Source organism: Pempheris klunzingeri, chromosome 1, assembly GCF_042242105.1.
Source record: "Pempheris klunzingeri isolate RE-2024b chromosome 1, fPemKlu1.hap1, whole genome shotgun sequence".
NCBI lineage: Eukaryota > Metazoa > Chordata > Actinopteri > Acropomatiformes > Pempheridae > Pempheris > Pempheris klunzingeri.
This window is the reverse complement of record NC_092012.1, coordinates 4,396,268-4,409,571: the sequence shown is the minus strand read 5'-3', so window position 1 is coordinate 4,409,571 and position 13,304 is coordinate 4,396,268. Positions and strand designations below refer to the sequence as shown.

General features: G+C 40.8%; 2 protein-coding genes and 1 long non-coding RNA gene across 4 annotated transcripts in view; all 3 read right to left on the bottom strand.

Moving 5' to 3' along the window:
- prmt3 (protein arginine methyltransferase 3) overlaps nt 1-3,610 on the bottom strand; it is a 52,945-nt gene extending 49,335 nt beyond the window's left edge. The window contains exons 1-6 of one of the 2 annotated variants that reach the window (XM_070834748.1): nt 3,575-3,610; nt 3,149-3,281; nt 2,328-2,410; nt 2,189-2,238; nt 1,827-1,932; nt 438-603 (exon numbers count right to left, since the gene is read on the bottom strand). In XM_070834748.1, coding sequence (XP_070690849.1) covers nt 438-603; nt 1,827-1,932; nt 2,189-2,238; nt 2,328-2,410; nt 3,149-3,281; nt 3,575-3,596 — 560 coding nt within the window. In that variant the 5' untranslated portion in view covers nt 3,597-3,610. Of the gene's footprint in view, nt 1-437; nt 604-1,826; nt 1,933-2,188; nt 2,239-2,327; nt 2,411-3,148; nt 3,288-3,574 lie in introns of both variants that reach the window. The other variant, XM_070834669.1, reaches the window with a different exon arrangement.
- A 2,183-nt stretch (nt 3,611-5,793) lies between these two features.
- LOC139216224 (uncharacterized) lies at nt 5,794-6,356 on the bottom strand. Its single transcript, XR_011585568.1, has 3 exons — nt 6,284-6,356; nt 6,129-6,190; nt 5,794-6,030 (listed from the first exon to the last, which is right to left on the bottom strand). It is a non-coding gene; the product is annotated as an uncharacterized lncRNA (long non-coding RNA).
- A 1,510-nt stretch (nt 6,357-7,866) lies between these two features.
- htatip2 (HIV-1 Tat interactive protein 2) lies at nt 7,867-12,826 on the bottom strand. The gene is made up of 7 exons (XM_070830940.1): nt 12,480-12,826; nt 11,670-11,859; nt 11,482-11,589; nt 10,584-10,721; nt 10,409-10,470; nt 9,230-9,469; nt 7,867-8,353 (listed from the first exon to the last, which is right to left on the bottom strand). Exons 1-6 carry the CDS (start codon nt 12,593-12,595, stop codon nt 9,253-9,255), a joined length of 831 nt encoding a protein of 276 aa, XP_070687041.1. The 5' UTR covers nt 12,596-12,826; the 3' UTR covers nt 7,867-8,353; nt 9,230-9,252.
- Between the last annotated feature and the right edge of the window lie 478 nt (nt 12,827-13,304).

Here is a 13,304-nt window from a genome sequence, read left to right as displayed (position 1 = left end):
CTTCATGCAGGACATAGCAGTAAATGGAGGAGATGGGAAGCATTAATCTTTTCAACTCTCTTACAACCCCCCCCCCCCCAACCTCACTCTTTCTGTAATTTTCCCTTATTGCCCCCCTTCCTACCCCCCCTCCTCACTTTAACCTCCATGCTGCAGTGGAATTTTCCCTTCCTTTTTTTAATCTTTCGCCTTTCTCCAAACTTCTTCCACAAGGTACTCAGGTTGATTTTCCTGCAATACTGGGTTCACTGTGTCCCCCTGCTGGCCACAAGTGGGCAGTGCAAAAGAGAGACAACACACTGAGTGCCCTGTGAGTGCTTCAGAGCATAAAAAGAAAAAAGAAAAATACACCCACGACTGACAAGGAATGCACTAATAGGACAACCTTAGTGGTTAATAAAAAAAAAAACATGTGAAAACGCAGATGTGTCACTGACTTGAGTTTGTGCAGGTCATCCATGGCCCTGGCCAGCGCCTCCCCTGAGCAACGGGCTCTCTCCTCAGCAGCCAGTGCCCTCTGCAGCAGTGCATCCTGGGAATCAGCCCCGGATGACGGGCACGTCGACAGGCTTGACCCCTCATCACCACAGAGCTCCTCAGGGTCTGTCAGAAACACACAGATGGGGAGACAAACAGAAATGTAAGACGTCTGGGGCTGAACATAAAGGCTCTGCACAGTGACCAACTCCTGCCTCTGATCTTCCACTTATTTGTTTTAATGTTTGTGCTTTTTTTCGGGTTGTGTTTATTTGTAAAATTTCATTTATACAAAACTTTTACTACATACAAAACTAAATCCTTTTCTGGGGCCTTTTGAAGGGGATTCTGGAGGAACACAGAACTGCTGGTTGAGAGAAAATGGCTGCACCAGAAAAATGACGACAACAAAGTTCCAAAACAAATTATTCTGTGAAATGTACTATCTTGTTTGAAATGAACAAAATTCAGCTTGTGTCAAAAAACACTAGATACAGAATGTACAACAGATCAGACAATGAGGCAGAACAGCAACCTGAACCAGCAGTCCGGCTCACGGACAGCGACCTGAGGAACTGCTTTTCATTCGGATCTTTGAGGATAAAATCTAAATTCTCTCTCAGGAACACAAACTAACTAAACATGTCAATGTAACTGTCTTGTAGCCCTGTTAATAAAGCATCAGTACACTTAGGCCAGATGAAGTTCTGTAACAGAACGGCAGATTGGGTCGTCCCGGTTCAGTTTTCAGTAGCATCATTGTCTGGCTGTGAGACTGATCATGGATTCCCAATCGTGATCAAACAGGTTTCATGTTTTTGTTGGTGGTCTTGTAGTGTGAGCAGTCGCATGAGCAGATTTTCCACTCTAGCTGACATCAGCCGACAGTGTGGAGGTCAGACAGAAGCAAAGATTTAAACGTCTCTCTCTCTTCACACAACAAATCATCTGTAGAGTGGGCCGCAACACCATGCGTGACTTTCAGGAGAGACTGTCCGAGTGTCCTCTCACCCTCTATGACGACAGGCTTTGTGGCCATTCAGAACAAATCTAAAACATTTAAGCTGTTAAATTGCTTGATGACACCTTGTACTAACTACTTTATTTAAAGCAGTTTCAACCTTTTTGTATCTCTTGCATCAGGATCAGAGCTGAGATTTGGGACAAGCTACAAGCAAGTGACAACTTGTGGCAAACGTGATGTGAATGTGTGTGTGAGTGAGTTACAAGCCAATTCAATTAGGCTCTTCGCCAAAAAGATAGAACAAACATATATGTGGAGATTGTTACTCGCACTGGAGTTGGTGCGACCTAAATCTGTGTGGTAAACCTTAAAGGAGCTGCTGTACCTGTCTGCAGCAGGGGGTCGTCCTGCAGGACTGGTCGCAGGAAGTCTTCGCTCTCCCAGGGTAAGGGAGCGTCTGGCAGCCCCGTCAGACAGGATGCATTACATTTCTATAAATACAGATTTGTTTAGAAAGAAAATCTATTGTATTTCACTTTTTCTTTACCTGTCAAGCTTTTGGCTGATTTTTTCTGATGTTTATTTGGATGAAATATTAGCAATCCCCATGCACAAGACAAACACAAGATATGAACAATTCAACAAAACATATATTTTACACTATGTAAATTATATATATAAATGAAATTCTAAGTCTTTATAATCTATGTAGCGCAGAAATCAGATCTCATTATAGACAGTACTTACTGTTGAGCGTATGAAGTTGATCATCTTTATGTAACCATAGTCATCTAAATCTAAGAAGGAAAAGAAGTGAGAGTCATTTCAGTAAAACTGAATAATCCTCTGGCTCTTCGGTGACGCAGAGACATCAGCGTCTACTTACTGTGTCTTCTTATCACGTCTACAAGGTTGACCTGGTGCTCAGACATGCAGTGCTGCAGGGTGGCAGGCACAGAGCTCAGCAACCTGAAACACAAAGCGCAGGTTAGAAAATCTGTTTGATTACAAGGTCAAAGCACTGTAAACGTACATTTAATAATCTTTCAAAATAAGAATAAAAAACACTGATTTATTGGTTTGTTAGATCCACAGAAACTGGATGATAACAGTTATAGTTATAGTTACAGCCCTGTAAACACAAGCAGAAGTTCTCAGAGTAAATGCTGTAACTGCTTTACAACAATCAGAACCATAAACTAAAAATTAAAAATGATGTCTCTTAGACTTTCATAGGACTCCTAGTGTTCAATCAACACATCTGAAAGTCTGACAGGCTGATCCTGATGCAGTTTTCTGCAAGAAAAACTAAATTAAATACAGGAAATTAAATACACGACTGTGTTTTCAAGTTAAGAGATAGTCCAAATGAAAGGAGGCTAATTTGAAGTGTGCTGATTATCCTGAATAATCAGGATAATATATAGGGAGTTTATAGCAAACAAACTAAATAGCACTCCATAGTTGTAACAGGGACCCTGTAACCCTAACCCTTTTTTTTGATAACTTTAATAACAGCATCAGAAATGGATGAACCTGAGCCATAACCTTTAGATGGTTTCTTAAAAACTGAGTATTGATCAAGGCTGGAAACATTAAACCCCAAGAAAAGCACAACATGTGGTTGTACAGCTCGGTTTCTGCTGAGAAAAAAGTAAACCACTGCATTCAAGTAAACGGAACTCCTGAGTTCAGGTGTCATCTCACCTGTCGCAGAAGAGGCAGGTGACAGAGACAGACGGACTGTCCTCCTCCAACCACTGCCACTGCTCTTCATCATCAGCAATATCATCATCATCCCCGTCAGAAAGCTCCGGCATCTCCTCAACTCCAACTCCATCTACGTCTGTCAACACAAAACCTCGTTAAGGCTGCATGTAGGAGCCACACAGTTTCTTTGGCAGTGCTGAAGTAAGCTAACGTTAACTTACTCGTTACTTTCCTCGGATAAGTTAGCATTAGCATTACAGCCGATATAGCTAAACAAACGGCTGCCAACACGCCGTGTAACGCAACTAAAGACGCAGTTCACTCACTACACACGTAGATTAAATCCTCGCTGGTCAAAATAAGAGCTCGGAGTTTTAATAGCTTCAGATTGTTTTGTTTGAATGAACTATTTACAAAACTCACGTGTGTCTGCGTATTCAGCCATGATGTTGCCTTGGTTTCAGTGGACTTCCTGGTGACGTACGGTGACGTAAAGAAGCGCCAAAAAGGCACTTCCGGATTAAAACCACGAGATGTCGCCAAGGTGATTTTTAATCAAACATATTTAAGTGTTGCTGTTTCCATTAACAGTCATCTGCTAACCTAGAACACCACCACTCTTACTTACTGATTGACAGGAAAAGCAGTAAGTCCTCAATTTTGAGACGCTGGAACCATGAAATGTTTGACTTTTTCTTTCCATGGAAAATAGCATGAACGCTTATCAATATAGTTGCATGTTAATTGATTGTTTAAGCTATTATACTGTTTGTTAAAGTCGTAACAAAGCCTGATATTTTAATCTCTTCGTGGAGCTTTTTAAGAGAAAGAAAATAATCTTAAAGTAGTAAGTTAGCTCAAAGTTGTATTTAAGTAAGTTTACTAATATAAGTGACATTCCACCACTGATATAATGCAATTGATTGAGTTAGATTACTTCCTGCTGCCATCTTTGTTTGGCTGAAAAATGTTTTTGTTCCTGCAGTTTAGTAAAAGTCTGTAATTGAGATGGAGTGTGACAGACTATTGTTTTAAATAGTTTGCTTAAAAATCCAGTATAGTTTACATGGTTGAAGTAGCTAAAAGTTGTGTCAGCTCCTATCCTTTATCACAATATAAAGATATGACAGAAAAAAAAAAAAAAAAAAAAAAAAAAGAAATTGGCATTAAGACGTATATATATATAAAAAAAACTATATAGGCTGCTCCTGACTACAGACTTATGTTTAACCTCTAAAGTCACTTCTAATCCATTCTGTGTTACTATAGAAGAGTTCTGTAAAATGAAAAACACAAAATGTAAAAGTTTTTACTGTTCTTTATTCAATGTTAGACTCTTTCTGGACAAACAGCTCTGGTGAGGGATCTGGGGAGGAGAAAAACCCAATTAAAAGGACATCTTAAAACATGAAACTGGACTTCTATGTTAATGCAAACAGATGTATAGTAGCTACAAAAACACATCCTCATAACCACACAGACATACCTTGCCAAAGCATTATGTGGCAGCGCAGTTTAAACTCCAGACTGATCCGGTTCCAGTGGACTCAAGACAACACCGTCACCTTTTTCTGAGGTTTGCAGAGAAACTGTAGAGGTTTTGTTTTGTTCCAAGGAGACGCCAACTTCTGCTGAACTTTCAGACTGGCCCTCGGGGTTTGGAGCCTGAGATACGACCTCGTCATCTTGGCCCTCTGATTGCACGGGTGACGCAGACTTGGTGCTCAGCTCTCCGGCAACTAAAGGAACAACTGATGCAGGAACACCTGTGGAGTTCAAATTAGTGGGGAGGGTTGTTCCAGCAAATGTTTGAATGGGAGCAATTTCCCTCTCTGATGAATTGGTGTCAGCAGGGAGATCATCATTAGCAGGAAGTCTTTGGAAAGGTTTGAATTTCCCCTGGACAGGGATTATCGCTCTCTCTGGTAGTAGAGGATGCCAGCTGCTGGGTTGGTTTTCTCTGAAATTGTAGTTGAGATTTGTCGGCCCCTCGCTTGATGCTGGAGGTCCGAACCCTAGTTTTGTTGAATCATGGCCAGAAGCACCCTGATTCTGTTTCACAGAACCAGCTTGGGCCTGCGTTTTGTTAAAACCAGGCCGGAGGCGGCGGGACTGGGCGTAACCTCTTGTTTCAGACATCACATCACTGCTATAGACCCTTGGACTCCACATTAGAGACGACATCTTCGTGTCAACTTTTCCCTCTGAACTGCTGGCAGGATAGTTTGTCCTCCTGTCTGTGGGTTTTAAAGCTTTTTGCAACAAGTCTGTTCTATCTCGGTTCAAGCTGCTGGGGTAAAAATGAGCAGAGTGAGATCTGGACTTGATAGCTTGGATATGTGGTCTTGCTGCACCGTTTACTGAATACATAGGGGTCTTTCTGTCATTGGGTCCAAAGCCAAGGGGAGCTTGGTTTACCTGAACAGGTGAAAAACCTCCTGTGGACTTAACTCTGGCATGATGGACACGGACTGGGGCCTGAACTGCACCAGTGGAGAATATTGAACTAGAGGTTCCTTTATGAATCTTCTTGCCACCAGGAAAAACTAATGTTTTGCTTCCAGAGTGCAGCACAGCACTTTGTCCTTGTGGAACTGAGGCCGAGTTAGAATCAGGTTTAAAATAGTTTGCATGGCTTTTAGGAACATTGGCATTTTGTGCTCCAGGATGGTAGCTGTGAATGTGTGAGGATTTAGAGCCAGAGGTGTGCTCTTCCTGAGCAGGGTAAGTGTTGCCACTTTGCCCTCTCTCCATACTTGATGTCTCATAAACATCTGCTGGGGTTCTGAAACTAGGTGGTTCACTCCAGCGTTTACGGTCTCCATTGTCATTGTGGACTCCCAGCGAGGCCGGTCCTGCCTGGACCAGTAGGACATAACCTGTTGAAACAAAACCAGGCAAGCCGTCCTCAGTTGTGTTAAGAATACACTTAAAGCTACTGGCTGTTAAAAATGCAGATTGACAGATCGTTCTATACCTCTCTGGGTCTTCTCACAATCTACATCTCCGACCAGCAACCAGAAACAAAGCACAGACAGCCTGCAGAGGAAAGACCAACACAGGTTAAGATCACACCTTTCCAGAGTATGTTTAGACCACCACAAGTATTCAACATGTAACATGATAATTTACCTGAAACAGTCTGTCGGTCTCATTGTTCAGCGTTTTTTCAGGAGCACCATACCCAGTAAACCAGACTCCAGCTGACCTGCTGGACCAGGCAGCACCAGTCCAGGCTCATATTGACGATGGCTAAGCAACGAGAGGCTGATCAGCTCAGCTGTTCCTCATTTTGGACTAATTGCAGCACGGCCATGCTGGAAACACCCAGAGCTGCAGGAGGAAGAGGAGACTGTATGCTTTCCTCCAGACAAAGCCACTTTGAGGTAAATCATCCTGTTTAATATCACTTCCTGAAAGGTAAATGTTGTTGTGTCTGTTTTGAGGAAATGTGCACACTTTATAGAAGCAGAATACTTGTTTAGGATGATGTAGCTGAAGGATGATACTGCTGACATGCTGGGGCTATGCTTGGATCAAAAAAGAATATTTTCAATTTTCAGTTTTTATTTTATTGAAGGGAAAACAATAAGATTTCAGTTAGGATTGTCTGTCTTGCTACAGAGATTACTTTAGATAGACTTTTCAGCTTATCTGACGCTGTATCTTTAAAAATTGTTTGTACGAACAATGTCATCAGACCTCCATCAGGTACCTTCTGTCAGCTAAGACAAAAGCAACAAAGAAGGTTCTCCAGAAATGTAGCAAGGCCAGTCGTGAAGTATTTTTCAGCCTTAGATTTTGTCTGATGGTCAAACTAAACTTCAATTGTAAACTACAGGACTTTATCTCTCTGATGAACTGTGCATTTGTGTGTACCAGAGTTTCGCCATCCTTTCAGGGAGTAAATGATGTCTCTGATTAACCTCCGGCAGAACATTTAAATTATAACTCAATGTTGGACCTCGCTTGTCTTGTGAACACATTTGCTGGCTGGCCTTTTCCAAAGCAGACATTTTGACTTGTCATCAAAGGAAAAGTTCAGGTGTTACTCATATGATTGGCTCTTGTTACATTCCAGTGTCCCGGTAAGCCGGGGCAGCAGGACCATTCAATCAGAAAAGGCTAAATGGAGGTCAGCCACCTTTCATTTTATTATTTTCACCGGTACTTTTTCTACTGTAACATGTCTGCTGTCAAAAAAGGTCAGCGATGAGCATCATGTGTCAAATATAAAATGTGCTTTTTATGGCTCCACCAATGTACAAATGCCTTTTTAAAAATGTATTAAGACTTAAGTTTTAAAAAATGCATCTGCTGGTTTATCAAAACGAATGATTAGATTATCATTAAATGATTAAAACCCTTATTTCTGTAGAGGAACAGGTCCCTATCATACTGGCCAGAGGGGCACAAGTTATAGCCACATTCAGTCACAAGGGGGCGCTGCAGGAGGGAAGTTTACTTGAATCTCAGCTTTCTAATGCAAGAATAGGACAATTAGAATAAAGTAGAATAATTTTTTTAAAAGAATAAATTGAAATGGAAAAAAAATAATTTAAAAAAACAGCAATGAATAAATCTATATAAATAAATGAATAAAACAAGACAAAGATCATCATCCATCCATTGTTTAGCAGTTAAAACCACTTAGCTGTAGAAACATGTAGACAGAAGTCATCAAAGTTTATTCAAAGTTGCTGCAATATATACTTCAGTTAGATATAGATACAGGATCTGAATGCTAATATTGATAGAACTCTTTTAGGAAAACAAAATCCTGAAGCAAGTGCACACAATAAAATATTTTTAATTTAATGAAAACAAAAAAAATAATTAAAGTCGAGCGTAGATGAAACTTTTAAACAACTTTAAGGCAGTTCCTCAGTGTTGTCTCAGAGCACAAATGGTGAAGCATGACAACAGTTCCCTGATGAGAATATTCCAATATTATTCAGCAGACATGAAACAATTTCAAGATTTTGGTAGCTTCACACTGGTTGTTTTCTCCACCAACAATCTAGCAGACTCACTACAGTCAGGTACATTCATAGAGGCGTCCTTTGGTTTTCTGACAATTGTTCAAAAGTTCATGGATACATTTTTCAAGTAATGTTAAAATCCTCTGACATGATGATGATGATGATGACACGATGTACTTCGTTGTAGTGTGTAGTTGTCTCTGTTTCTGCCTCAGATTACCTGAAAAGAGAAAATGAAATTAATAGTTTGGAGTCCCAGTGAAATTTGAACATCTGAAGTTCAAAGATTTAACTTTGCACAGGTTTGGTTTTAGAAAAAGAAATATGAATGTTGTGAATTTTTTATGTTTCTGTGGGGAATTCATGCCATAAATCTTTACCACAGCCATAAGAGGGCTGTGCCAAAACACTAGCTTGGATCATGAATTATTATGCTGAGATGAAAACTGTGGAAGCTGCTTAGTTTGATCAGATTTTCTCCCAATACACAAACAAACAATCTTAAGAGTTTTTTTTATAGAAACTAAATAAATGTACTTAGTCGTGTGTGATGTAAAAGTGCAAGCTGCCATTTACAAGTGTGTTTAAAGGTGTACTGTGTGGGTAGTTAATGCAGGTGAACAATGTTTGCCTTTCCTCCATAACTGACTTAGTAATAAAACTATTACTGCCATTTTACTATTGAGTCACTTATTAAACTGAACAACAGCCTGCGAGCCAGATGAATCCATGGACAAGGAGGAGTGTGATGAGCGGGGACCTCCTGCTGCAGGCAACAAAGAGGAAACTTGTACATTTGCATTCACTACCCACACTGCGGTTATACAAAATCAGTTGAAAATCAGCAATCAAGTATCCCTGTGAGTGTTTACCGGACGAGAGCATTAACACTAAGACGGAGACAAAAAACGAAATATTACTTGCATAAAAAAAAGTTTAACAACAAGCAGACAACACACACTGCCTTGCCAGTTTCCTGCATCTAATGTAAATGCTTTGGCATCCATACAGTCATCAACATTTATTTGGTGTCAAGGAGTCCAACATGGGTCCGTGTCAGGAGACATTACATAATACTACTTAATATTTTTCTCACCTCAGTGTATTTCCTGCTCTCTCTTATTTCCCCGCACTCTTCCCCAGACTGGCGATGGCTTTGTTCTCCAGGATCTCCGTCTTCTGCTCAGGTCGAAGCAGAGTGTTTGACACCATCGCTTTTGCCACCTCTTGGATTGGGACGGACATGGACGTAGAACCCACGGCAGAACAGGCACTGAAGAATGTCCTGGCCAGCCACTCGGCAGGCCGTTTCTCCTGCCTGTCAACCAGCAAAACCCTTTTGGAGAAAAACACAAAGGTATTGATGATTTAGAGGTTGTGTTGGGTTGGATCTGATTATTAAATACAACCACTTCACAAAGCAGACTGGGCATCATCCTTTTTTTTTTTTTTCCCACTGGAGTGATTAATATTGATTCTCCACTAGAATTAGTTAGAGAAGCACAATCAACACTTTGTGACATGTAAAAGGGTGTGATCACATGTTTTCCATGGTCTCTATCAGATTATTTTAATTTCACACTACACTATTATGATCCATCCATGACTTCTAACAAAGGTCACATGGTGGCACATTGACTTTCTCGGTCACAGGCCCTGAAACATGTACTTAAAGGCTCGATGTGTGAGATAAAAGCCAGAGTTTCACAGTAAAACATTCATAAATCAATCTGCAATATTACCAGAGCATGTAGAAATATCAGTACTGACGTGATGCCAAAGACGTCCATGTTCTGTGTGGCAGAGATATCTACTGACATTAGCATGCTGCATGCATGATGTTTGTGCTCTCCTTCTCTGGTGTCTTTTTATAATGTATGAAGGCATGAATGAATATGAGCATCAGCCGAGGTTTTGTTTTGCTCTGCTCATCTTGCCTTATAAACTAGCATCAGATGTCATGACCCGTCCAAACATTCCCACAATCCCATGTGTTTTGGGGTCATTTCCTGTGGCTGGTTGAGATGATGTTCACATGCCTGACAAAACGGCAGCTCAGTCGCAGGAGGGTGCAAATCTTGAGGCATTTCTGTGCAAATATTTGGTGTTGACAGGATGTCATTCTCAACTGTTTACACTACACACAATACTTCAGTCATGCATAATCTATTCATGTGTGTATTTTCTAAGTCTGGGGATGATATGTCGCGTCTCATGTGGTGAATATGGAAGTCTGTCTCATAAATTATTGAATTAAGTAAATCCGATCACTCACCCTGGTCTGTAAATGGCATATCTGTCAAAACCCAGCGCCTCAATGTCTGCTTCCACTTGTCCCTGGAAGTACAGCAATTTCATGTTGATTTTTCACATTGTCCAATGTCGTCATTGAGATTTAGTTGAAGAAGACTTCATCATTTAACACGCAGGAGAGAAAGGGAATAAAATACTTTGACTTTGAGGTAGAGGAAGTTGCTGTTTTTATCAGCTCCTCTGGAGGACTCCAGGTGGAACTGTGTGCAGCCTCCCGTCTTGGCCAGCTCTGCTGATTTTAGAACATAGTCGTGATCAACACGGACGAATCCATCCTGAAATAAACAGAAATAACAGAAAAAATCATTTGGATGGTGACACACAACCGTACCTGTAGCTGCAAAAAATTAGAATCACATGCTCATATTAAAATGAGTAAAGCTAGTCTGAACAAAGAAACAAAATAATGGGCTGGACAATTATTCTAAATGTTGATTATCATCTTTTCATACAATAATATTATGGTGTCTAAATGAGTGACAAGTAAAAAGTTTGCTGGAATCTATCAGAGCATCAGATTTTAATTTTACCTGAAAACATCCAAACAATAATAAATTTGACTAAAACAGGAGTTCAACATTTTTGAATGCCCTCAATAACAAATCAGTGCTGAGGTAAAGGAGTGATTATTATCATTGCAGTATTTATTTCTTCCATGACTCAAGCTAGCCGGCGTCACCTGCAACTCTGCTTTCAAAATGGCAGTGGCTGGTTTTAGAACATACGGCATGTCACCTGTTTCAACAGCCAGTCAGCTTGTAGTGAAGTCGGCCGGTCAAGTTAGCAAACTGTCAGGTGGTCAAAATGGGACGAGAGGATCAACTTATTCATTTGTTTGAGGAGTTAATTCCTGATTCTATCCAACAAAGTGTCTGTTATCCAGACACCTAATTCCTGATTGTGGACACCTCAAAGGTCATTATTATTCTGCAGCAATCTATTGTATACTGGTAATATTTTGCTAACATACAACAGTGAAATCTTAATGAATTCACCAGTAAAGTACCCACTTTTGTTCTTCAAAGTTTAACTTACAGCCCCTGCTTTCGCTCTGGTTGTTCCCAGGCAGCAGTAGCCAACATCATGGCCCTGAAAGGCAGCAGCGTAATCATCAAGCTTCTCGAAGTCCACCACCTCTTGAACCTGGAGACATAGAAAACCCAGTGTCAAGCAAAATATCACACTCAAGCTGACAGAGACAACTGACTAGAAAAACCACTAACCAGGTTTTCATGTGCTTGGCCCTCTAAGGTGAGCTGTCTCCTTCCGATGAGAGTGATCTTGGAGAAGATGTTGCGCTCCAGCAGCTCTTGAAGCAGTCGCCTGCCCGTCTCCCCAGAGGCACCGAGGATGAAACAGCTTTTGTTCTGCTGCCTGAAGTTTTCCTCCAGAGTCTCCATGTCCTCGGCCATGCTGCGTGCCAAAACAGATAGACTTGCTGTGTTAGCAGCCTGTGTGAATCCAGGTAAAGCTACATTCAAACAAAACATGCATTTTATGTATGTGAAACATAATGTGCAAGCATTGTGAACTACTTGGCAAAAGGCTTTCACGTTCTTATTTGGGAAATGAATAGGAGTCATTTCCTCTCTTCCTTGGTGTTGGTGAACGGCAGTAATCGAGTGTATAAAACAAATAATGACCGATAGTTGAGGCAATTGATGACGAATTTCTGAGAGGTTGAATCCAGTCCTTGCTTTGCTTTACAAGGGGAGTACTCCTCCATAAAGAAACGCGTCTTTAAATTGACGATTTTCTTAAAGGAGTTTGGTTTGACGTTCGCTCTTTACCAACACAAGGGGGACCAGGGGAGGACAGTTTCTTGGTTAAACACAATCTTTGCCTCTCTCCCACACAAACACACCAGTGGTCATTAGGTCTGAGACAACTATAGCTAACACTGAAACATTCGGTATATTCACATGTAGCTAGCTGTTGCATAACATGTAACTGGTGGCATATATCGGCTAAATTAACACCTAAACGTGCCAAATCCAGACTCTATCAGACACCCTCGCTGCTCCTTATCCTACCTGTTGTATTTAACCGGCTCAGGGTCGTCGAAATAAGCCAAAAGCGCTGCAATGACCACAATTGCGACAGTAAAGAGCCCAGTCACTTTCCCCAGAGTGGTTTCCAGTGGATTCATAACAGATATTGCTAGGAGCTGGACCACTTCCTGGTTTCTGTATCTCTACGGACGGTGATCTCTGCCTGTTTTCGCTGACAGGCTCACTAATGGTCGTCAATACACCGCTTGGTAGACGGCAATAGTTCACTAAACGACTGTTAATTGAATATTTTATTTAATTTGGTGTGCTTATAGTGGTAAACCCGGACGAAAAGGAGACCCTTAAGCGCCGTGGTATCATCCTCATTACGCTGCATGAACTGCGCATGCGCTGTTGAAATAAAATGTTTTTTAATGCTTCACCTGCCTTTGCTCAGAATTAGTGTCCATTTGTGGCACTTAATTGCTTAGTTAGTGTTGCCACATAGTAATCTAATTCATTAGAGGTTTAAATCCATCACCATTATCCCCCCAGTATCAAATTAATAAGCATATAAGTATGACAGGACAGAAAATCTTGGTGTAGCCTAAGTGTAAATATTGTTCAGTAGTCTTTTAAAATGAAGCCAAGTAAATTATTACCAGTGTTTTAGCTTCATGTATTGTTTCTGTATTATTGTGGGAAAGTATATGATCAAAGCCCAACCCCCTTATAGAAAATATAGAATTAACTCTACACAAACTCCACTGGTTCCTCTTCCATCCGGCCCAAGTCATCAGAGTTGAGAGCATGCAGACCATCAATAAAAAGGTTAGGTTTCATCTAATAATGATGTTCTTCTAAACT